The sequence below is a fragment of the Abramis brama genome (genome assembly GCF_963993115.1).
Source record: "Abramis brama genome assembly, chromosome: 2".
Lineage (NCBI taxonomy): Eukaryota > Metazoa > Chordata > Actinopteri > Cypriniformes > Leuciscidae > Abramis > Abramis brama.
In genome coordinates, this window is record NC_139964.1 from 30,346,826 (window position 1) to 30,371,505 (window position 24,680).

Genomic DNA, 24,680 nt, shown 5'->3' on the forward strand with positions numbered 1-24,680 from the left:
TTTACTTGTAATGAGTAATATTTGTCCAGTAGTATCTCTACTTTAACTCCAGTAAGGAAGTTGTGTACTTGACTACTACTAATAAATTATGTGTTATGCCTTCCTGTTCATTTACAGCACCACTGTTTTAGAATCAAGGGTCTGGATTTTCAGAATAGCAACCTATACAGCATTAGAAGTAAAACTGCACAGAAACTCGTATGCAATGACAGGACACAGCGCTGGTGAATACTGAAACCTTTATTCTGTTATTATCCATTGAGGATGGATGAATTTTTGTCGCACACAGAAATGAGTAATACTGCAGGGTTTATGATTTCACCTGCGGACCCTTCCAATAACCTCAATTCATCTCTCCTGCAAATGACTAAGATAAATACATAAATAAATACACATTAGAACTTTACATGTTTATAGCAATTGAAAAAATAATACAGATCACCATAGATAAATATAAAGCACAATAAATAAACAAAGAAGGGGGAAACATATTGTAAGTTTATACATTCAGATGGGATTCATTTGCTTTAGTACACAAAAACAATTCAAAGGTCACTCATCCTCAAGAGGCGTCATCACATTCTTGAACTTTCTCTTGAAAAATGTATAACATTAATTAAACATTTAAATAGCTGCTGGTGCTTAGTGTGTAAATGTTTCAGCACACAAACAAACAAACAAACAGAAAAAATGTTACATTTTTGTAAGACCTAAAAATGGTTCCAATTTACATTCATTTTCAAATTCTAGGATGGAACAAGGTACGTTAAGCATGCAAATGTGTATAAAATCGACCGTTTGCACCAATCATTTCGTCCTTGCGATCAAAAGTCAGATCTCATTTAGTAAAATGTACAAAAAAGAAACCAAAACTCAAGTGTAAGTTTAAAGACACATTGCTCGAAGACAACAATCAGTAGTTTGAGTTGATTTTAGAGTTTCTGGAATGCTTTTTCTTGCCAATGCACTTGTTTCTCAGTTGCACTGCGGTTCATTAGAGCACGATTCACAGCCAATGCACAGTTCATTACACTAAGCTAAATGACTCCAAATGAAACCATAAGCGAGAACTAACGCCTAACAAACGTCGCAGAATTACAAGCAGCACGACTAAACCTACAATGAGACGTGCCATCAAAAAAAGTGGCGTGGTGACATTTAAAACGGATCGCCCTAGATTTCCTCTAAACAGGAATGGAGCGTCGGGAGTAGAATTCCGAGTGGCTGAAAGCATTTGTATTGCAAAAGAGTGAGAAAGTAGAAACCTGGGAACCCCCCACAGGCTTCACTTCAGACATTTGTGTGCGTCACAGTTAATCTAAATAGTTATTCGCGTCATATTCCCCATATTAAACACAAAACACGCACATAAACCCCTTTCCGATTGACTTCACCATTAACATTTTTGGATTGTGTCCCTTTCAGATGAATGAAAGACGGTTACTTCTCAGGGTGGTTGACGTCGTCCTTCATGACCGGGAGCCAGGGAGGGGACAGCTCTGGGATGTTCTTCTTGGCCTGGTTGAGGTGGGTCATGGCGGTGTACAAGCTGCCCCTGGAGCTCTGCTCAGGGTAGTACATCTCCAGAGCCGCCGGGGTGCAGTGTCTGTGCTGGATTAGAAAGTGGATGTTTGCAAATAAAAGGTTAGACGGGAATACATTAACTAGTGCGGAGAAGGTCAGGCAGGTTCTCTAATAAATCAAACATAAAGGTGAATGTCACGGAGCTCTGCATTCCTGTCGATGTAGCATCGGTACAGCGGACAGACCGCTGAAACACTTCCTTTTACACACATGAATATATTTGGGGAAATCGATATTGTGTAAGTGGACAAAGTCTTTCTATCTCCATCTTTTCCAAGAGCGCCGAGTTGACATGAAGCCCTGAACATACAACTGTCTTAGCACATTATCCAACAACAAGAAAAAAACTACATTTCTGTACATTAACTATCTATAATGCTAAAAATATTGTTCTTAATGGAATACTAGCTTTCAGCATACTGAATACTGCATAGTATATACTGTATTGTGTGTGTGTGTATATATATATATATATATAAACATATATAATGTGCTGTAAAATCGATTAATCGCATCTAACAAACATTTTTTTTGTGTGTGTGTGTGTATATATATATATATAAATTATACATGTGTGTACACATACACACACATATATATATAAACAAAAACCTTTGTGTTAGATGCGATTAATCGATTTGACAGCACAATTATATATATATATATATATATATATATATATATATATATATATATATATATATAATGTATGCAAAAACAGCAAGTAAAACATTATTATACAAGCATTTCAAATAATAGTATGCAACATTAAGTCAGTCTCATTATATTGCATGTTTAATTCAATGAGTGGCCAATTATCATCGCATTTGTGCATACTGTGCATTTTTAATCAAATTATTTATCCATTTTTTTCCAGTTTCTCGTCATTAAGATAAAAAAAAAGAGTAAAAATATATTTTAAAAACTGCAGCTAAAATTACATATTATTTTCATCTATTATCTCGAAAATGTACATTGCATTGTGGGATACACTGTCCTCCACGCAGTGTGGCCTGGTGTAAAATACTCATTTGAGAAAATTGTTGATCATCTGGGCTTTCTGTAATACAGAAAATTTGCATACAGTGCAAAATGTACATTCTATAAAATTAAAGAGAAGTTTGCCAGTATAATATTTCGAACAGAGCATGTCTTCAACCTACCTTTTTTTGTCAATGTTGAAAAAACAACTAATTTACCATGTAATACATTTTCACATAAATATGTTCAAGTATATATATATATATACTAATACCAGAACTAAAGAGAAACTATTAAAAAACTCTCAATGTGGCTCTGACTGACTATTTCTATGGAATGCGAACTATGAAAGGTTTATTACATTTCCAATTTGTCAAACAGATGCTTAGAAGCATAAAGTGACAGTTGAGCAAAGAGTGCTCAGTTACTCATCCATCCCACGACAAAATAATAAAAAATAAGTGTTTTTTGTGACTGAAAAGAAAATATTTGTGACTGAAAGGCGTCAATCAAGAGACGTCAACATGCCAAAGCTTCCAAAAACCTCATTCCATCTTAACAAGAGGCAATTTTCCCGCTCTTCAAGTTAGCAACGCTACATTAGTGTGGCACGCTAATTACAGCAGTGGTATCTGCATCAAAGGGGGAGAGGTGGAAACCCCTGCAGGCCTTAATCACAGTTTAGTCATGCTTCAGACTAATTAAAGACATTCTCACACTCCGACAAAGCTTTAGATGCTGTCTGAAGAAGACTAAGCTTTACTGAGCTGTGAACAAAATAATATGTTAAACGAATATCACACGAACTAAAGATTCAGTTAATACTTAATCGCTCTGCTCCAAAACCTATAGGCCGCCTAGTGAATTTTCTGTGTTACTGGTAGCTATAGAATAACACCATTCTGAAAAAGTAGGATGCGTTCAGTATCTAAGGTTGAGATGTCACATGGGAGGCGACCACAGGCTAGTTTTCAAGTGCAAGACATTAGCTCAATGAAGTGTGTGATCGGTCATCTCCATTTTGAGACCAAAAATGGTTTCTAAAGTAGAGCACAGATGATCTCTATCAGCATGGGACAGAGCTAGTGCGTTTACCTGGAGGACGAAGCCATCGGGGCAGCCGAGCTGATCGTACCACAGCGCTTTATACATGACCAACAGCAGCAGACACGCCAGGAACGCCAAGGTAATAATGATCAACCCAGTCAGCTGGAAAACAGACACTCACACATCAGCATTTTTGTATTACCCTCACAAAACAACGAGACAAATGTGTAAAACTGCTTTACCTTGAGCTTCTCTGACATCTCATCGTAAAGGTTTATGTTTAGCTTCTTGATGCTGGGCACATACATCTTCCTCTTCTTCTCCTTCAGCTGATACTCTGTTGTGGTTTTCACAATCACCTATAGAGTCAGAGAGAAAGAATGAACTATTAAAAGTCCACATAATGAACAAAAGGAGAGGGGGCTGGGCAGAAACCACAAGAATGGGTTCGCTGCTTTCATAGTAAGCACTGAAACCCTAATGGAGAACCAGCTGAAGCGTATAGCAGTGTTTTCGAATGTCATCGCTGGTTTCTAGCTTGTCAACCAGCGATCATGTTCTTGACTGTGTTAAGGTGGATTGAGATTATCTACCAGCTTGTGACTGGCACAGAATGAGTCGAAGCCAAAGTAGAGTCAACATTACATCCCAACCAAGCCTTGTGTGCTCCAAATGAAGCCGAATTTATGATTCATTTGAGTGGATGAGTTCAATTTTACGTGGTTTTCTTTCTCTATTAGTTAACGCCTTATACACTAAACCCTCTACTCTAAATTTAACCGATAGTGTTAGAGTCCCTGTGTGGTGAAAATCAAGTTTTTAATGTTGTTTATATGTCTATGTGGTGTTTTTAATATGCTTTTAGACAATTTTTTTAGTAAATTCATAAGTCAACAACATTGCTGAGTATTTTCTCCTTAAAACTGCATTGAACCAAAGACAGTCTCAAAAACGCACTTTGAAATCGCTGGAAACTTTGAAACTACCTTGTAACCAATCATGTCAATGTGTGATCGTCAACGAGTGGATCTCTGAGCTGGAGTGAGTGAGTGGAGGCGGGGCTAATTTGCATATTCATAGAACCACGTATACTAAATGAGGCACAGGTATTTTAAGGCATGAAGACGTTTTTTTCAAGGAAAAAACATTTAAATATGTCATTTTGGTGATCAAAGATGAGTTTTAAGGGATAAAATTATTGAATACAGGGGGACTTTAACAAAAGCAAACGTGAGATAAAGCGCATTTGCTGAAGCTACCATGCCATTTTAGCTTGATTCTACAAGTGGTTCGTTCTCCAGCGTCACAAGTGCCATGCTGTACCAGTTGAGCTACCGAGCAAATCTACTACTGTACATCAGAAAGGCCATTAATATGGAGCTGGTTATGTGATGCAAGAATCAAAATGCATTAGTTTATGCAAGAGTTTTGAGATCTTAAACGATTAGTTCACTTAAAAAAAAAAAAAATTGCTGATAATTTACTCACCCCCATGTCATCCAAGATGCCCATGTCTTTCTTTCTTCAGTCGAAAAGAAATTAAGGTTTTTGATGAAAACATTCCAGGATTTTTCTCCATATAATGGACTTCAATGGGCCCCAAACGGTTCAAGGTCCAAATGACAGTTTCAGTGCAGCTTCAAAGGGCTTTAAACGATACCAGACGATGAATAAGGGTCTTATCTAGCGAAACGATCGGTCATTTCAAAAATAAATAAAAAAGTTTAAGTTTTATAAGCACAAATGCTCGCCTTGCTCTGTTCTGTGATGCGCGTTCGTGATGTCACGTAATACGCAATTACGTTGAAAAGGTCACGCTTGACGTAGGCGGAAGTACCGAGTCAGTGTTTACAAATGTGCGGAAGGAGGACCATATACGCATATTCAAATGTCTTTGTGTCAGTTTATCGTTTAAAATGCCCATTTTGTGTGCGTATCCTGGGTGTTTTAATATTAAAAAGCCTAAAAGAAAATTTTCGTCAGGACAGAAAAGCGTGACCTTTTCAACGTAATTGCGTATTACGTGACATCACGAACGCGCATCACAGAACAGAGCAAGGCGAGCATTTGTGCTTATAAAACTTAAACTTTTTTATTTATTTTTGAAATGACCGATCGTTTCGCTAGATAAGACCCTTATTCATCGTCTGGTATCGTTTAAAGCCCTTTGAAGCTGCACTGAAACTGTTATTTGGACCTTGAACCGTTTGGGGCCCATTGAAGTCCATTATATGGAGGAATGTTTTCATCAAAAACCTTCATTTCTTTTCGACTGAAGAAAGAAAGACATGGATATCTTGGATGACATGGGGGTGAGTAAATTATCAGCAAAAGTTTTTTTAAAAGTGAACTAATCCTTTAACATAGTATTGTGCAAGAAACCATGTGAAAATAAGTATTCATCAATCAATAATTATGATTTGTGTGAATAAAAGTCATCTGTGTTTTACTGCCACTACTTTTCAATTCAGCTGGAAACTGAAGTGAATTGTATGTATATGTACTGTTCATTTTTTGGAATTTCACAAAAATGTAGGCAGAGGCACATTTTTCCCAGCGAGCCCGTGTTGTAGGATGCGCAGGATGTTACTTCAGCACATTACAGATGCAGAGAGCTCCTGCTACTATATCATTTGTCATCTTTTAGATGAGTCATTGCAAAGTTAAACCCAAACTCCGCTGTGCGTTTCCACCCGTTGCACTAGCCTCCCACAGAGCTAAGAATAGATACAAGCCATCTGTGAGAGTCCTGACATGAGCGTGTGTGCGTTTGCAAAGCCTTTCAGTGACAAAGCGTATCATACTCGGTGACAATGAATCTTGATGGTGCCACATGAATTCTTTCTTTCATGCCAGGCTATCCGCTAGGATCTAACATGGTGGTTTCTAGCTCGTCTTTGATGGTATCAGCGATACTGGATGTCTAACGGTCCACCTCCGGCTTCCTATGACATTCTTCCTCTGTAATGAATAACAGAGGTGCGTTGCTGTCTTTCATATGGCTCTATGTGTGGGTTCTGCTCTCTAATGCATGAATGGTAATTACCTTATCAGGGAACGGCTGCTGTAACTGTCCGACCTCCAGTGGGGTGATGAGGGGGATGTTGTCGAAACCGTCCTCAACCGACGGCTGTCTCGTCACCTTTTCCGCCAGGTTACTGCCTAGTTTCACCATATCTGAAACAAACACACACAATTAGATATTATATTTAAAAAAAATAAAAAATGCAAATGAACCCAGTATTTACAGTAAAATATCACAATTTCCGAATACTTACACAATTTCCTTTCGGTTAAAGCACACTATTTTGTTGGCATTAGTGTTATATTTTTCATTACATTACTTTGCACCTGGTTTTGGACACTCGGTAGTGTAATATATATATTTAGAGTTAGGATGCAATAACGTATTGATGCTACTGCACCATTTTTCCTTCCAAAGCATAATTTCCTGCATCTGTTGTCGGTGGATATTCTCCATTTAGCACGTTAGTGAGTAAATAATACCTCTCCATTAAGTCTGTGTCTTAGGGGCCTGCTGTTGGAGCTCTGATGCTGTTACTCAGTTACTGTGAATCTCTCTTCATCTCATTATGACTCAGTGCGCATGCACACACACTTACGACTGTGATAATTCACCAACACACACACACACACACACACACTCATGTCTTACTCATTAGCTGAGGAAAACTACCTCTCTCATTATCTTCTTCCATCCTAATAGGCTATTATAGAGCTCTCTTCAGAATACAAAACACATAAACACAATAACCACTAGTGATAGATGGAAATGTCAGTCCATATTAAGCCATTTTAGCGATTTCCCACATTGGCCAATAAAAAGCTAGCTGTGATCAGGCATAGTAGCCCCTATATGCCATTCCCAGAATTTCAATTAATTTAAAAATATTTTGGAGTGAATTAAGTAAAGATTGTATATTAGCTCAGATTTAGCTCTTTAATGTGGTTCATATTAGAGATTAATCAAGCCAAAAATGTTGATATGAAAAGGGCCATATGACTGACATAGTCTAAAAAAAATAAAACAATCACGATTCACTTTTTTATGACATTTAGTGGGGAAGAATAGACTATACATCAAATATACCCTGTTTATATGTAAACCATACTTTGCAAATGGGGACCAAACATATTCCATAGATCAATCAATCAATGTGTTTTGCCCTAGTAGCCTACTTTATGTTAGAATGCATTTTAAATGTATAATTTATCATATTTAAAATATAAGTATGGATTGCTGAAAAAACATCCGTTGGTTTTCATCATTGTTAACACCCAATAATGTTCTTTATAAACGCACTACATTTGAAACTGTATTCAAATAAGTAAACTGATGTTTGCTGTTCTGACGCAAACACTGCACGTGAAGCAGGACACGGAATAGGCGGATTTGATTGGCTCTTCCACACGAGCACCTTATCAAGGTTATCCGAGATGCCCAACATGCCTACCGCACATCAGCATACGTGTGTGTGTGTGTGTGTCCAAACTGGCACAGACCAGCAGCACTGAAAGCTCGTCAAACCATAAACAACGTTATAATCGACGATCTAGCACACATTCAGCACAAACGGAAGCTAAAAACGAGATTTGTAGGCCTAATTCATCACACACATTATGCGCTCACAATAGACCATACGCAACAGCTGCGCATTCACTGAGATATTATTCCTCAGGATAATGATGGATGTTTTTGATTCTTACGATGCACTGAAAGAATTTCGATTGGAAATTTTTTAATTAACGGAATAAATTCTCTGTTTTCTAATATCAGCCGATTAGAAACGACAAAGGCGAAACGATGGACATCGAATAAGCCTAGCCTACCATCTGTCTTTCGTCGGAAATTAATTATGAAATGAAATACAGATACTCACTGGTTTCCCTGCGGTTGTCTTGATGGTGCTGATGCTGACGGAGCTTTAGCTGTTATTATGGCGGTGTGTGGGTGCGCGCGCGTGCGCGCGTGAATCACTGAAGCGCACCCGCGGCCGTCGCCGCTGTATGATGTCAGCCGCATCGCAGCACATAACTGGCTGATCAATGTGACAAATTCCTATTACACATGATATTCACATTTACGTTGAGCATCTGTGGGGGTGATCTATGTAAATGGCAATGGTAGTAGCCTGCGGTATATTTTCAGGTGTGTTGCAAAAAGAGTGCTTGCGCTTTACGCGGATAAAACATGTGGTTTTAAAGCAAGTGACATTTCAATTAAATTCTTAAATATAGCTACTAATATGTATAAAATACGTTTGACTCGAAAGATGGAATCGTTTTGTAGACTACAATTATTTGTCAAGTATCATTTACAATTATATTATTATTACAATATCTCATCTAGAACATGATAATTTTTTTTCATTATATTCAATATTTTAAATGTAGGCTATTCTCTTATTTGTTCTTTGTTAAACTAGGCAAATTAGTTAACCATACATATGAAGGCTAGTTCGGAAAGTTTTCCAGTGTGTTCTTTTTGAGTCAAAAGTTTTACTGTGACAAAAACAATTACATAAGTGCACTAAATAATCAAGCTTTTAACCAAAACTGTATTCTCAGGACAAGCGTTTTATTTTTATTTTATTTTTTATTTTACATTACAATATTTGTTGGCCAAAGTAATAGTTTACTGTAGGCTGCGTGATCATATGAATGTGAAGATCTAGAAATTGCACTGTGAGAAAAAAAGAAAGAAAAAAAGAAGAAGAATAAAACTGTAACAAGAATAGCCTATACTTTCAATCCTTGTCCTCCATAGCCTATAGAATTTAGCTGAGAATAGATTTTTTATCCTGAGACATTTTTCATTATTGGAATTTTGGTAATTGTGATTGCGTAAGTAACACACTGAACGGAAAGACTGAATAGTATCACCGTCAGCCCTGTCTCAGCTTATGGACATTTTATTATCTCGACTCGAGTATGCTTTGGATTTACCAAACGTTATGAATTTATCATGCCAACTCTCTCATCTAGTCCATCGTGCCAGTTTACATTTCTTTTTCTCACCTTCAGTTAACTGGAATCTTCGAAATTTAGTTAGTCTTTTTTTTACTTTTTTTTTTTTTAGCTTAGTCATAATTTTGAGTCAATTATATTTCAGTATGCATACTTTATTAAATCGTTCCCAATGAAGACTGTATTTTTTTCTGTACTTCTTGAATCAAAATCATATACATTAATAATAAGCAACATTGCCACCTAGTGTCAGTATTTTAAAAAACTTAAGTATGGCTTAAACAGCATTTTAAACGTTACTTTAAGATTTTATTTTATTGATAAAAACATTTCTGGAAACTTCTGGAATCATAAAATAAATTGTGGTTAATTAATGTACCTATACAAAAATGTATTAATAATAAATATGAACTCTCTCTCTCTCGTTCTCTCTGATCTTCTAGTCAAAAAGGTTGAGAAGAACCACTGCTCTATTTAAAGGGTTAGTTCACCCAAAAATCCCATCATTTCCTCACACTCAAGCCATCCTAGGTGTATATGACTTTCTTCTTTCAGATTAACACAATTAGAGTTATATTTAAAAATATCCAGGCTCTTCCAAGCTTTATAATGGGAGTGAATGGTACCCTGGATTTTGAAGCCCAAAAAAGCGCATCCATCCATCCATCCATCCATCCATCCATCCTAAAAGTAATCCATACGACTCCAGGGGGTTAGTAAAGGCATTAACAGTGAACTAGACCTTTAATACATTCCGAGTGTAGCCTTTAGCAGTTTAATCAGTTCTAAATCCCAATAGATGTCAAAGGTCAACTGACCATATTTGTCTTGACTGTAAGGTAGTTGAACATGGTGTTTAATAGTCTGAACATAAAGGCATTTGATGTGTTCAGGACTTCCCTGTTGTCACTAGATGGCAGTGTGGCATTTAAAATAATTATTTGGTTTTTAAACACGACTTTCCAACTTGACTGAAGTGAGAGGAGTAAAAACCCTTTGTTGTCATTTACACAACATCCGATTGCAAACAAAGTGAAAGGTCACACGCCAATCTTTTGAACTGCCCTTTCCAGATTTATCACAGAACTGAGGATAATCCCAGGTCAGCCCTGGATAACTTTCCAGACCTTATTTACAGTAACTAGGACTCCTGAATTAGACATAACCCTAATCTTTCCGCTGGTGACTGCTTTATCTCCACAAATAGCCTAATCTAAGGGAATGCCGGGAAACGCCAGGCACGGGATGTTTTATAGACTAAACTACATTTTATACATATCTTCAAACAGGCCTGAAAAGTATACAGTTGCTAAACATATTGAGTTGGTAAAGGATTTTGATACATACTCTACTGTTATACAATTATCTATTAAAAGTTTTAAGATTAAACAAAACCCCAGCAGTTGTAATGGACAGATGCACCCTGAACTTGATCCAAGAAATCATGTAACAGCCTAAACTTGCTTATTTACGACACGCCTGGCAGCTGAAAAAATAATGCTTCTCTTGGGGAAATGAGTTATGAATCATAATACGACTCCTCCAAAACTGTCCAGTCCAAACATACTTGAGCTCTAATTCAGTTCCATGGAAGAGACCGTGAACATCTGGACGAGGGGGAGATGTTCTTAATCTCTTTATATTATTTCTTCATGATGTCTTTATGATAATAGTAATGTTTCTCAAGTCAAAGAGAATAAAAAATTAATAATTGAAAATTCATTAATAATATTAAAAATAATTTATATAATAGTATAAATATTACTAATTATAAAAAGTGTATAGTTATGAGACAAGGTAACACTTTACAATAAGATCCCATTAAGTATTAATGCATCAACTAACTTAACAAATAATAAGCAATACATTTACTGTATTTACTGTATGAACTTTGCACTGTCCATGTTAGCTCAGTTCCATTAAGTTCTGTAGTATTAACAGACACACCTTTTGATTTTAATAATGTATTAGTAAATGTTTGAACTAATATTAATTAAGCTTAATAAATGCTGTAGAAGTACTTTTAATTGCTAGTTCATGTTAATGAAGTAGTTTACTAATTTAACAAATAGAACCTTATTGTAAAGTCTTAGGCCTGTTACAAAATATTTATATTTCAAACGAATGCTATTCTTTTGAACATTATATTTAAGAATCCTGAAAAATATTAATCAAAACAACTGTTTTTAACATTAATAAACAAAAATGTTTCTCGAGCAGAAAATCAGAATGTTAAATTGATTTCTGAAGGATCATGTGACACTGAAGACTGGAGTAATGATGCTGAAAATTCAGCTTTGATCACAGGAATAAATTACATTTTAAAATATATTCAAATAGAAAACAGTTATTTGAAACTGCAAAAATATTTCACAATATTTCTGTTTTTAATGTATTTTGGATCAAATAAACGCAGCCTTGGTGAGCATGAGAAAAAATCGTCAAAAAAAAAAAAAAAAAAAAATCACACCAATATCCGGTCTACATCTCAGCGTGGATTTGATAGCTACCTAAAGTTTTATTTTTAAGTACAGTATCATTGTTCTTAAGTTACGGTAGGCTGAACTTTTCACTCTTTTCCTTTCACTCACGTGAAAGTATCCATTGCAGCAGCAGCCATGTTGTTTGTCTGTGATTAATGTTAAGGTAAACAAAGAGCGAGTTCGACTCATCCGCGCATCAAACGCCTGTGGAGGAAACACATAAACACGCAGTTACAGCAGCAGTTGTTTCATGCTTAATGGTGTCTCAGAAACCAAATCTCTTTCTGCGCAGTTGGAGTCTGGACCGTGTGGCTGGAATACAATCAGAAGTACTCCTTCCTTTGGTCGCAGATTAATCTGTCTAAGCAAAAGCGTTTGGTATCTCTGTTCGCTGCAGATGGAGATCAAAGCATGTGGATTGAGGTGTTCATATGTTGCTGGCTGCTTCATGTAATATTTATATTCTGCATTGGTAGGCCTACATGTATTCTCTGCTCTACTGATTTGTCCATTTGAATGTTCCAGGTTTATACAATTCCATGTGGTGAAGATAAAAGGCTTTCCCTCCAACTCCATTTTCTTCTCCTCCCTCGGGTTCTGTTCTTGCCTTCTTTAAATCAGCAATCATATTTTACATGCATAGCCTACTGTTTAAATGCGAATAGCATGTTTATGTTTAATATGTCAGAATTTGAATGGGATATAGGCTACTATTATATTTAATAGAAAGATTACTTCCGGTCCTCAAATCTGATGAGAAGCTTTCTGAGATCACTGGGACTTTTCACTGTTTGTATCATTCTGCTCGTCCGTTTACATGGTTAAAGTCACCATGAAATCAATTACAGCATTAACAATTCTTGTTATTTTTTTTATGGAATATTGCAGCATTTATTATGAATTATTATTTATTTATTTTTAATTCATGTGCCCTCGTAATCTTTAATCAAAACAGCTTCCCCTTTTGCGACATCTCTTCTCTGATGATGTGTTTACTGGCACGAGGGCGGGATCAACCTGTCACTCACATGACATCACACCAATAGCAAACAACAACCATCCAATCAATTCCCAATGGACAAAATCAATTCCCGTATCACATTTTTTCTTGCTTGAGAAGCCGTTTCATTTGGATATCCGTCACAATAGCGAAGAAAACACTATCACAACTTCTGTTTCATGCCGACTTTAACGACTTTTCTTTATTAAACATAAGCCAACAATTCGAAACAGTGTGCAATGCACAAACACCAACAAGGTGAAGAACTTAATACACATGGTGATTTAAAGGGTTAGTTCACCCAAAAATGAAAATTCTGTCAGTAATTACTCACCCACGTTGTTCCAACCCCGTAAGACCTTCGTTCATCTTCGGAACACAAATTAAGGTATTTTTGAATCTGAGAGCTGGATCACTCCTCCATAGGCTTCTAAGACATTATAACTTGCTGGCCCAGAAAATGTATTAAAGACATCGTTAATATAGTCCAAGTGACTACAGTGGCTCAATCTTTAGTTTATAAAGCGACGAGAATACTTTTTGTGCGCAAAAAAATAAATAAAAAAATAACAACTTTTATTCCACTATTCATTTCCTTCTCTCTGGGCCTTTAGTTTTTTCACATAGTGTTTTAGCGCAGCGCGTCTGTGTTGCACGTCACCACGTAGGCTCACTATTGGCCGACGCTGGTCATGTGTGTGATGCGTGTGATGTGCAACACAGATGCGCTGCGCTAAAACACTACGTGAAAAAACTTAACGATGTCTTTAATACATTTTCTGGGCCAGCAAGTTATAATGTCTTAGAAGCCTATGTAGGAGTGATCCAGCTCTCAGATTTAATCAAAAATATCTTAATTTGTGTTCCGAAGATGAACGAAGGTCTTACGGGGTTGGACTAAATTATGACTTTAACTAAATGATGAACAGCTGAGATTTACAAATGAATATCTATGGGAACTGATTAGCGGCGGGAAAAGGAGAACTAAGGAAAACGAGAAAACAGGCTAAACAGACTGATAGAAACGAAACCAAATCTAAGCATACTATAACTGTGATAAGTAAAGCCTGACTAAATCTTTCCTTGTGTGTATACTTTCCCCGGAACATTTTTACACTTCCTTTGTGCATGATTATAATAAAGAGAAGCTATATGAGCATGGTGGTCAGCTGTAAATCATCAGAAGTATTCAGTCGGGAAATGTCTGCGCACCCGCTGACTGCATCTTCATAATCTACATTTATGGAGAAGTAGTGTGTCCAGAGACATGAGGTCAGTGCATTTCCAAAGAATTTCAGTAATTCTAATTCCTCCCATGTCTCGTGATCCTTTACCAGAACCAAGACACAGTCATAGTAAAAGGTCTTAATGTGGTCTAAGCATGTCGAGTGACGTCATGTCTTGAGATATGTCAATGCGGGTGTCATGAATTAATCATCGGGCTGCTTCCTGTCCTGTTGCGGAATATTTCTCCACATGATAACCAAAGTACTTCGAGAGTTTTCTTCATGAATGGTCTAATCAAGAACTTGGTTTCTTTTCCGGCATCATTTCTGACTCAGAGATAAGAGCAGAAGTCCCTGTTGTCATGTTTGTAATGACTGAGCACTATTGAGTTTATTCCTTTACATAGATGTGCTATGTGAATTATCCAGTTAAATAACTTCCAGTTCAACAGAATGAATTTAAAAAGCTTGCAAATGAGCTACAAATATAATACTCAGTAATAATTATTAAAATAATAAATAAATATAACAGAAAAATTAAATATGAATGCAAGTATATTAAATTAACACTCTCTGGTTAAAAGTGTTAATTTACAATTAATTATATAAAAATAACAAAATAAATTCCACCCAAATGCATTCTAGCATTTAAAAATGAAACGGTATAGATGTGTTTTCAAGAGTTGAACTGTTTAAAAAAAAAACAATAATAATTTAATTCATTCAATTAATTTTTTTAGTCAAATGACAACCCTATATGATCCCAGATTTAAAATATAAAACTATAAGTAAAATGTAGTTGAATTTGTTATATTATAAGTCAATATAATATCAATACAAAGACACACTGGATAAAAATGATCATGAGTTTTGAGGCTATAGTAATTTCATTCACATTTTCCTGAAGACCACGAGAATTCAGAAACCCTTGTTATTAGTGACACCAGTGGCCGTTAAGTGAACTGCAGCCAGCATGTGCTTGCCAATTTATACTTCTGCGTCGTCAAAAATGTAACTACACGTCGCGACGACGCGGACCGCAAGATCTGTGATTGTTCGGCTTGGTAGCATCGCATTTCCTCCTACGCGTTTCCGGCGTGTTCTTCTGCACCGCCCGTCATTTTTAAATTCGGTTCAACCGTCAACAGGTTCACGGGTCGCACGTACCATCTCCTCCGACGCCTTCTCTCGTTTCTGCCTTTTAGTTTTAGTAATTTCACTAAAATTAACTGTTTTTCCACCTCGATAAGCTCCAACTCCAACATGATCCGCTCTCTTTCAGTCGCTTAGTAGCCTAAACTCAAAACCGCCGCGAGGAATCTTAACACAGTGGAACATTAAAACCCGCCCCCGCCAACTAGCGTTTCGGCGGTGTAACTACAGAGCAACACAGACATAACGCAGAAGTATAAATACTCACGACGGCGTCGCCTACATGCGTAGCCTACGATGTACACTACGGCGTACACTTGACGCAGAAATATAAATTGGCCTTTACAAGAGATTGAACGTGATTCAATGCCTCGTTATAATCACAGCGAATTTTTTTTCCGTTCTTTGCTTAAAAGTAAAAAGTAGTTTGAAATACCTTTTCGTCTACTGTTAACAAACATCCCGACCCCGTTCACGCTGCTGACGTTGAATGTGTATGTCCTGCATGCTCTAAATAAATAAATACATAATAAAAAATAAACATACAACAACAATGGCTGCTGTGGGAAAACAAAGAAAGCACCTGATCATGGCGATGTGGGTATGTTTGCACCAGCTCTGTAATTCACCTTCATCATGTTGGCAGATGAGATAGCCCAAATAAAGGTCGTGGAACGGAAGAGACTCAGACGATAACACATAACTGTCAGACTCTTTTGGTTTTCCAGACAAAAACATCCCTAGTCCTTCACATAAAAAATCAGTCTAGTTTTGTTATTTTCCACATATTGGCAATACAAGGCGATTATTACGGAATTATATGCATATAGTCCCTTTCATTTTGATTATGTCTCTCATATTGTAATTGCTTGTCACAACATATGCAAGGATCAAATGCTCATTACTAAAATGTTTTCTCTGAGTCGTAGGTGTGAGAAATCTTTTAATTCACACAGTAACCTGAACTACACGTTATAACATGTATTATTGAAACCCTGAAGGAATATAGCAGCATCTCAAACAGATAACAGTCATGTGTCTTTTAATTATCCGTACCAAGGATCTGTTGTTTGCTCTGTGGGAATATGTCCAGATTATGAAACAGAGATGGCACAAATTCAGGAGTGAGTTTCGCAATCATCTTCAGTGAATCATGAAGAAGAATGAAAATATTCCATCTTTCTTGTTAAAACTATACTAACTAGGAGTCCAGAGAAGCTCAGTCAAATGTCAATGAAGAAAAAAACATGCATTACTATTCAAAACTAAAGATTAAAGACTCAACAAATACTGCACAACACTTCTTGTGCTGAGACGTGTGTATGAAGTTGAGTGAAATGCAAATCATACAAAAGTGAATATCATACAAAAACAAATTATATAAGTGCTATAATGTAAAATACGGATCAGAGGGTTGTATAACATGCAGGTACAATGCAGGTAACAAACAACACACACACACACACACACACACACACACACACACACACACACACACACACACACACACACACTAAAGCCATGGGTTTCCTTTGCTTAAGCCATGGGTTTCCTTTGCTTATTTTTAGTACATTTGCTCTTGATGCCAGAGGATTTAAAGTCACTAACTATGTGTAAAATCCTCAGCAGAACACAAGACACACTTACCTGCTCGTGAAGCTGCTCCTCTGGGCAGAGATCTGGATATAAACACTCAAGATATACATTTATACAGGTGAGTCTTTACAGGGAATTATTCTCCTCTAGACAACCTAACCTCTAGTTATATATATATATATATATATATATATATATATATATATATATATATATATATATATATATATATATATATATATATATATATACACACACACACACATTTTTTATTGTTGAAGTGTAAGATTATACATTTTAAGATATATTTTAATATACTGCATATTAGAATAATTTCTTATGGATCATGTGACACTGAAGACTGGAGTAATGATGCTGAAAATTCAGCTTTGCATCACAGAAATAAATTGAATTTTAAAGTATATTAAAATATTTCATTATTTTAAATTGTAATAGTATTTCACAATATTACTGTGTTTTTTTTCTGTATTTTTGACCAAATAATTTTTTTTAAGTACAATCAACTTGAATGTTTAAGTCATTGCAACACAATGACATGAAATTGACTTAAAACAATGAGTTGAATCTTGTAACTTATAATTTATTTTTTAAATTGCTTAACTTATTTTGATGAGTTAAAGCAATGTAAAAACATATGTTGTCATAACTTATTGATCATATATATTTTGTTAGTGTTATTATTTTGACAATAGAGAAGAACCAGACACAGAATATATATTGATTTATACAAATAGTAATTATTTTATAAATATAAAAAGTATTTACATGTATTTAAAAACATATGTAACTATAATATATGTATTGTGTTATAAATGTGTATATACATATCTAAACACACACACACACACACACACACGCACACACACACACATTATACAATTAGCAGTATAGATGATCAACTTAAACAGTCTTAAACTAGACAATATTAAATATTTCACTACCAATTTTAAAGATTCAGATGCCATACAATTTTTATTCCAAAACAAATCCATAAAATGTCATAACATTTCCATAAAAATAATGCTTTGTTTTCATGCATAAAGACTTTACTTTAGTGAGCATGTTCTGATTAAATGTTATAATGACTCAGGCTGGTTTGGGATTAAATGAATTCAGTCTGTTACAGTCGCTCCTGGTCTCCCCTATTGTTAGCAGTTGATTAAAGAGAAACAATAGCCGCATTTCCACCGCAGGAACTTCCCCCAGGATCAAGGGACTTTGGGGTGGTACTTTGTGTGTTTCCACCGCAGGAACCAGGGTCTAAATGAAGTTCCGGCCCGGGTAAATATCTCCCCCTCAGTAAGTCCCTGCTCATGAGGTAGTACTTTTTCAAAGTTCAGGAATCTTCAGGGGTGGGACTCGGGCATGCTGAACATGCTGATTGGTTGAGTTCATGCTGCATTTTGATTGGTTGACTCCACGCAGCATTTTATTTCAACCACCATTTTTAAAAGTCTGTTGCGGTGCGTTCAGTAACAGTTGTTTGCTATTCTAATCAACAATGGAGTTTAAAAAATACGACCGATGGACGTAGGTTCAGGCTTTATTAAGCTAGTAGCGTGCAGGCCTACGTCACCAGACTAATCTGCATAATCTTCACGGTACTTTAGTCCGCGGTGGAAACGCAGACAACAACAGGTCTGGGGGAAAAAAAGTTCCTGCATGGAAAAATTATTCTGGGTAATTTCGATGGAAACGCGGCTAATGTGGCAAAATCAAAATTACACAAAAACAAACACAATGACAACAGGCCTGGAAATCATAACAGCCTGGAGATGCAGATAGATTCACAGCTGATCAAGCTCAGGAAACAAAATACTAATGTTAGAGGAATGTTATTAACACATTCTTCTCATGGTTTAGTTATAGTAATGAAATTATAACAAACCAGGCTTGAATCCAGTGTTTATTTGACACGCTCTCTCAGTTCCAGCATGAAGCCCAGGAGGAGCCTGACCTCTGTGGATCTCCTCCCTACGATCGCAGAGCTCCAGGAAAGCGAGCTTCAGCAGAGTCTGGATGAGTACATGGACTCCATACGAGAGCTGTCCCAACCGACCTACCCTCTCAGCGGGCCCCTCCAGGGCTCCCGTCTGCCACCGCTACGCATGGCCAAATACCCGCAACACGGCGGGGCGACACTCGCTCAGGCCAGACCGGAACACGTGTGCGTGATATGATGAGTAGCTAGTAGTCACAGCCTCATGAATATATCGCAATAATCATAACGGTTGCAATGAATTATTTTAATTTTAATAGGGATGTGCCCGAAGCTTAAATCCAGTTTTGGAAAGGCACGGAAAATGAATAATGCATTCTACGGAGGCCCTAAAGGGACATGGTTCGGCTTGCTGCGGTAGTCGGTTACATTACATTACATCAGATTTCAGTTATGAAGATAGTAAGGAGAGATGACTGACAGGACGATGGCGGAGGATTTGGTGCACAACAGATCCTGAGCATCATTGACATTGACGTCTTGTGAAATGAGTGGCCACTACCGCTACTATACACAGAGTACATGAGATTGCGAATTAGAAAGTGAAAGTAAAAAGCAAGCGGGCATTCAAAAGCGATTTCAATACCCCGCATATTGATTGCGGCTTCATGATTCCTGCAAATTATTTACAATATAATTACCCAACTATAAAATTGCGAGAGAACGCAAAAGCCCTGAAATATATATTTTTTTCCATCACCATGTCCCTTTAGGGGCTCCGTAGAATGTGTCATACCTTTTCCGAACATAGTATTTGGCTTCAGGGACATCCCTACATTTTTATATTATATAGAATAGGTTTAATTAATATCAGGTTGTAAATTAAATACCATTCTGTTAGCCAAATGGTTGAACATTTTCCATTTTTGTTGTTTCATGAATTATCTTCAGTAGCTATTTTACATTTAAATATCGCGTGTTGTATATATATATACACTACCATTCAAAGTTTGATTAGTAAGATTTGAAGAAATTCATATTTTTATTGCATAACATTTTGATACATTAAAGTCTATATTTTTAATATCTCTGATATCAAAGAATCCTTTATATATATATATATATTCACAAAAATATTAAGCAGCACAACTGTTTTCAGCATTGATAATAATCAGAAATGTTTCTTGAGCATCAAATCATCATATTAGAATGATTTCTGTAGGATCATGTGACACTGAAGACTGGAGTAATAATGCTGAAAATTCAGTTTTGCATCAAAGGAATAAATGACATTTTAAAAGATATGTACGGTAATTTTACTGTTTAGATTTTGCCATTTAATAGCAGGTTTCCATTGTGACAACTCTCGAAGCATTATGCAAAATCACAAATGTGCAGTTAAATGAACTGTAGACTATATTAATGAATGCAAAATAATGATAATGCAAATAATATGATCATTTTGCATTAAATGACTATGCACAAAAAAGAGCAACAGAAGAAAGCAATTACAGTCAGCATGTTCTACTAAACACAAACTAGTTAGGTTTCGATTTCCCCTAAGTCACTGTAGTTCTCAGACACACTAGCCATGATTTATTTAACCCAAAAAGAATGTGGTGTTGCTGCCAGGCAGATTTATAAAACTTGCACAACCATTCTGGACTGAATCACTGCAACACACAAGTGGAGAACTCTTAGTGTGGATGAAGTTACCGACAATGTAAACATAAGATTGCTATCTTAGAGTTCAATGGTCAGAGAGAGTTATACAGCGAAGCTATTTCACAATCTTCAAACATGTCTTCTTCTTTTTTTTTGTATGTCTCTCTTTTGCTTTTTCTCTGCTTCACTGGTAAGGGGATTTTTGTGCCACACAATGATAGTCAGTCTGCATACTGGGCGAATGAGTTGATCATGACTTCCTGAGAATGGTGTTCTTCCCAGTTCCTAATTTATTTTTTATTTTTTGTGGCAATGGCATATCCTCCTCCTTAAGTTCTGGGAATCTTGATTTTATTAACATATGAACAATTTGAAGTTTTTGCTTATTTCAGAGTGACTCTGCAAAAGTTGACTGGTCTGCAACAAGTCTCTCTATGCAATTAAAAAGTGAGCTATGTAGGTTTTTCCCCTAATAAACAAGTCCTCATTCAACAGGCACTTATCTAACCCTAAATAAAACCATCACTTAATGTGTTTGAACTTAAAACCTTTCTCGTACCAACTCAGATCCTTTCACCACACTTCCACATCCTATGGGAAACAGTTTCAATGCTGCCATGGGAAATTCTTTCATGAACAGGTATATGTGTATTATTGCAATGATGCATGATGGGACGAGAGATAAATCAGGTTTAGCTTGGTTCAGTTTAGATTCATTCCACTAACGTTCAAAAGTTTGGGGTCTTTTTTTGTTTTGTTGTTGAATTGCCTATATTCGGCAAGAAAGCATTCAATTGATACAAATATATAAACCACTAAATACATAGGATATACATAAATAACAACTGACAAGTGAAAAATGGTAAACGGTGTAAAGGAAAATTACAGTAATTTAAGAGTACATGTGCTTTCTCTCCCTGCATTCCTGTCTCTTGCCTCATCCATTAAAAATAGGTCAAAAACAACTTACTCATCACGGTTTCTCAAAGCATGGTTTAAACCTTGCATTAGCGGTGGACATTCACTGGTGGACATTCTTTGCTCCAGTGTAAAAAATTAATCATGGGTCTTGTAATTTTAATTAAAAAAAAAATTTGTTCAGTGAGACATTTTCCTATTTTTTTTTTAAAAAGCGAGGAACCGATTAAGCTGATAAAATGAAGGAAAGAAGGCTACCTATTTATTTTAAAAGAATTAGTTCAATTATGCAGTTTTATTTAGTGACACCATTGTTAGTTCCCAGCATGCTTTGTAAATGGAGAGTAAACATTGAAATTGAGTGTTATTTTATGTGTTATTGAGTGAAGGGAAACATCTGTTAATGTTTAATGATGAGTTATGTTTGACATGTGAAAGAGTTTCTGTCGTTTTGAAGTATTGTGCAGAAGAGCAGAGCTCAGGGTCATGTTGTAGATAACTGCCAGTACTCAGTATATTATGAAGCATGTTGCTTTGTTTAATGAGCGTTTGCTAATGCCGGTGCAGTAACAAGTTGTGCTGTGCTATGGCAGCATATAATCTTTTAATCGTGCAACATGAATCAAAGTCACATACGAACAGGTCATTTCAGTCCACTCAACGTCACACACATTTGAGAGTCAACTTAAAATAAAAAAGCATATTTCAGTAGAAATATTAAATTCATTGTGTCATAAACTAAATATTGTAGGGTTCATTCAAAGAAATCAAACTACTCAAAAATATCATGTGTAATATTTTTTTAAAGTATTGTAGATAGCACATAGCATTGCAGAAACAAAACATTATTCTTCAGAGAGGTTAGTACAGGCAGTTTATGATTGTTTGTTTTGGCAAAATGTTGGGATAGTTCCTAAAAATTAACATTAACCCATGTCATTATTTACTCACCCTCATGTCATTCCAAACCTTTTATTTTCCACAGAAAAATTTTAATCATACAGAAGATATTTTGATAAATATGTTTTAGTCCATATAATGGAAGTCAGTAGTGTCCAAAACTGTGTGGTTCTGACATAAACTGCGTTTATGCCGGAAAGGTTCTTTATAAGGAGAAATGTCTTAAAATGATTGCATAATACATGAAAGAATTATGCAGTCGTTTAATTTAATTAATGAATTCATACAATTATTAATACCAGTATTGGGGAAAGTTACTTTAAAAAGTAATGCGTTACAATATCGCATTACTCCCTAAAAAAGTAACTAATTGCATTACTTTTTGTGCAAAATAATACGTTGCTTTACTTTTGTGTCACTTTTTCTCATCTAGGCTGGGCTTGTTTTTTTTGTTTAAACAAGTTATATGTTTTTGTAAATGTAACAAAAATTTAAATGAATAAGCCTCAGACTGAAGGAAATGCACATCCACGCCTGTACAGTAGAGGGCGCCGCTCAAACAAACCTTTCAGCTGTGCTGCCGTTCTGGATGACAGAAGAATAAGATGCAGGAGAACAAAGTTCAGCTCAACCTACTTTAAATTAAAACACATGTGTGTCACATGTAGATTCTGTTTTGCTTTAGTTCTTGTTGCTTTAGTAGGTTTGACCTAGTTTTCCCACCACTTCTTTGTTATTATGGTTCCTTAGTCCTTATTATTATTCCCCACCTGTTCGTTGTTCTGTTGATTGCCATTCCTGTGTATTTAAGACCTCAGTTTCTTCAGTCCTTGGTCTTGCGTTGATGTTGATAGTGTTATGCTAGTGTGTTACTGTGCATTAAAACTCATTTTGCTTTAATTCCTTTCGTCTTGTGGATTATATACACAGCAAATGCGACAATGTGATGTTTATCTTAAAGGTATAGTGGAGGATCTTTCCGAATTTTAGATAAGACCCGCCCTCTCCACTTTTTGAATAAGTTTGATTGATTCACCAGAATGATTGACAATTAGGAGGACCAATAGTATAGGTGATCCACCCGGAATTAAAAAATCCTCCGCTATACCTTTAAGACATCTTTACTTACTAGTAGTTGAATTGGATTGTCAAAGGTATGAGACTAAAGTGAGACTAAATACACAAAATATATTTGTATTATTTAACATATTTAATTATTGCAGGGTTGTGTAGGTTTTTATTCATTTGAGGAACTTGAATCTGTTTTTGTTGAAGTTGAGTAAATGCATGCTCACATTTAGTCTAGAACTACAATAGCATCATGTTTACCCAGCGCACACAACATCTCTGCACTTACTCACGATTTCTCTCAACATGAGGAGCTGTCACTCAATACATGGGAAAACAAAGCAACTTGCATTACTTAATTGAAAAAGTAACTCAGATATTTTGTTGTAAATTTAAAAGCAATGAGTTCATTACTTTAGTTACTTTGAAAAAGTAATCTGATTACGCAACTCATGTTACTTTTAATGCATTTATCAACACTGATTAAAACAATCCATAAAATGATCCCAAGATGGAAACCCCTAAAAGGTTCAAGATATGAAGCATCTGACAGAACCCTTTAAGCTTCTATATGGAGTGAGATAAGGTTCTGGACTAAATGTATTCCCATATGGTATGTGCAGTTTGCATTTAATGTAATTGGGGAGATGACCCCAAAATCTCCCAAAAATCCCAAAGGCATTTTGCTTCTGTCAGACTCAGACATCATGATTACGAGGTATCGGCCTCAACATGTCAGACGGCAGCAGCGTTCACATAATCTGACACTGATATGCGTCATTATGCCGCTGAATGTTATCCGCTATAGAATGTTGAATCATTGCTTTTTTTGAAACTTTTACTGGCGTGACCAAATGTATTCCGGTTGAAGAAATATTACTTTTCTGACTAAAAAAATAAATAATGCAGCATTAAGAAGTATATATACATTCTGTAAATATATAATCAATTTTGTTTAATCTTACTTTGCAAATAAAAAATTTGTCATTTTACTTCTATCCTACATTTATTTGGAACTGTGTTTTCACTCAATATCCACCTCCCCCCCTTTCTATCACTTGCACTGACTCCCTCACTTTAGCTCCAAGAGGCAGAACTTTGGAAATTCCCGT

The 24,680-nt window shown here is 36.0% G+C and overlaps 1 protein-coding gene and 1 long non-coding RNA gene across 2 annotated transcripts; one reads left to right on the forward strand and one right to left on the reverse strand.

Moving 5' to 3' along the window:
• Positions 1-222: 222 nt before the first annotated feature.
• Positions 223-8,654, reverse strand: caly (calcyon neuron-specific vesicular protein). The gene is made up of 5 exons (XM_084106894.1): positions 8,514-8,654; positions 6,659-6,789; positions 3,855-3,971; positions 3,661-3,774; positions 223-1,611 (listed from the first exon to the last, which is right to left on the reverse strand). The coding sequence occupies exons 2-5, from the start codon at positions 6,785-6,787 to the stop codon at positions 1,441-1,443; spliced, it is 531 nt and encodes a 176-aa protein (XP_083963020.1). The 5' UTR covers positions 6,788-6,789; positions 8,514-8,654; the 3' UTR covers positions 223-1,440.
• Positions 8,655-17,066: 8,412 nt separating this feature from the next.
• Positions 17,067-21,229, forward strand: LOC311078180. The gene is made up of 2 exons (XR_014605071.1): positions 17,067-17,175; positions 19,006-21,229. It is a non-coding gene; the product is annotated as an uncharacterized lncRNA (long non-coding RNA).
• Positions 21,230-24,680: the final 3,451 nt, after the last annotated feature.

Coding starts and splice junctions, on each gene's coding strand:
- caly (XM_084106894.1), bottom strand. CDS start 6,787: ATGGTGAAACTAGGCAGTAACCTGGCGGAAAAGGTGACGAGACAGCCG. Junction 3,972..6,658: donor AGCAGCCGTTCCCTGATAAG/GTAATTACCATT, acceptor CTGACTCTATAG/GTGATTGTGAAAACCACAAC. Junction 1,612..3,660: donor CCGATGGCTTCGTCCTCCAG/GTAAACGCACTA, acceptor TTTCTAATCCAG/CACAGACACTGCACCCCGGC.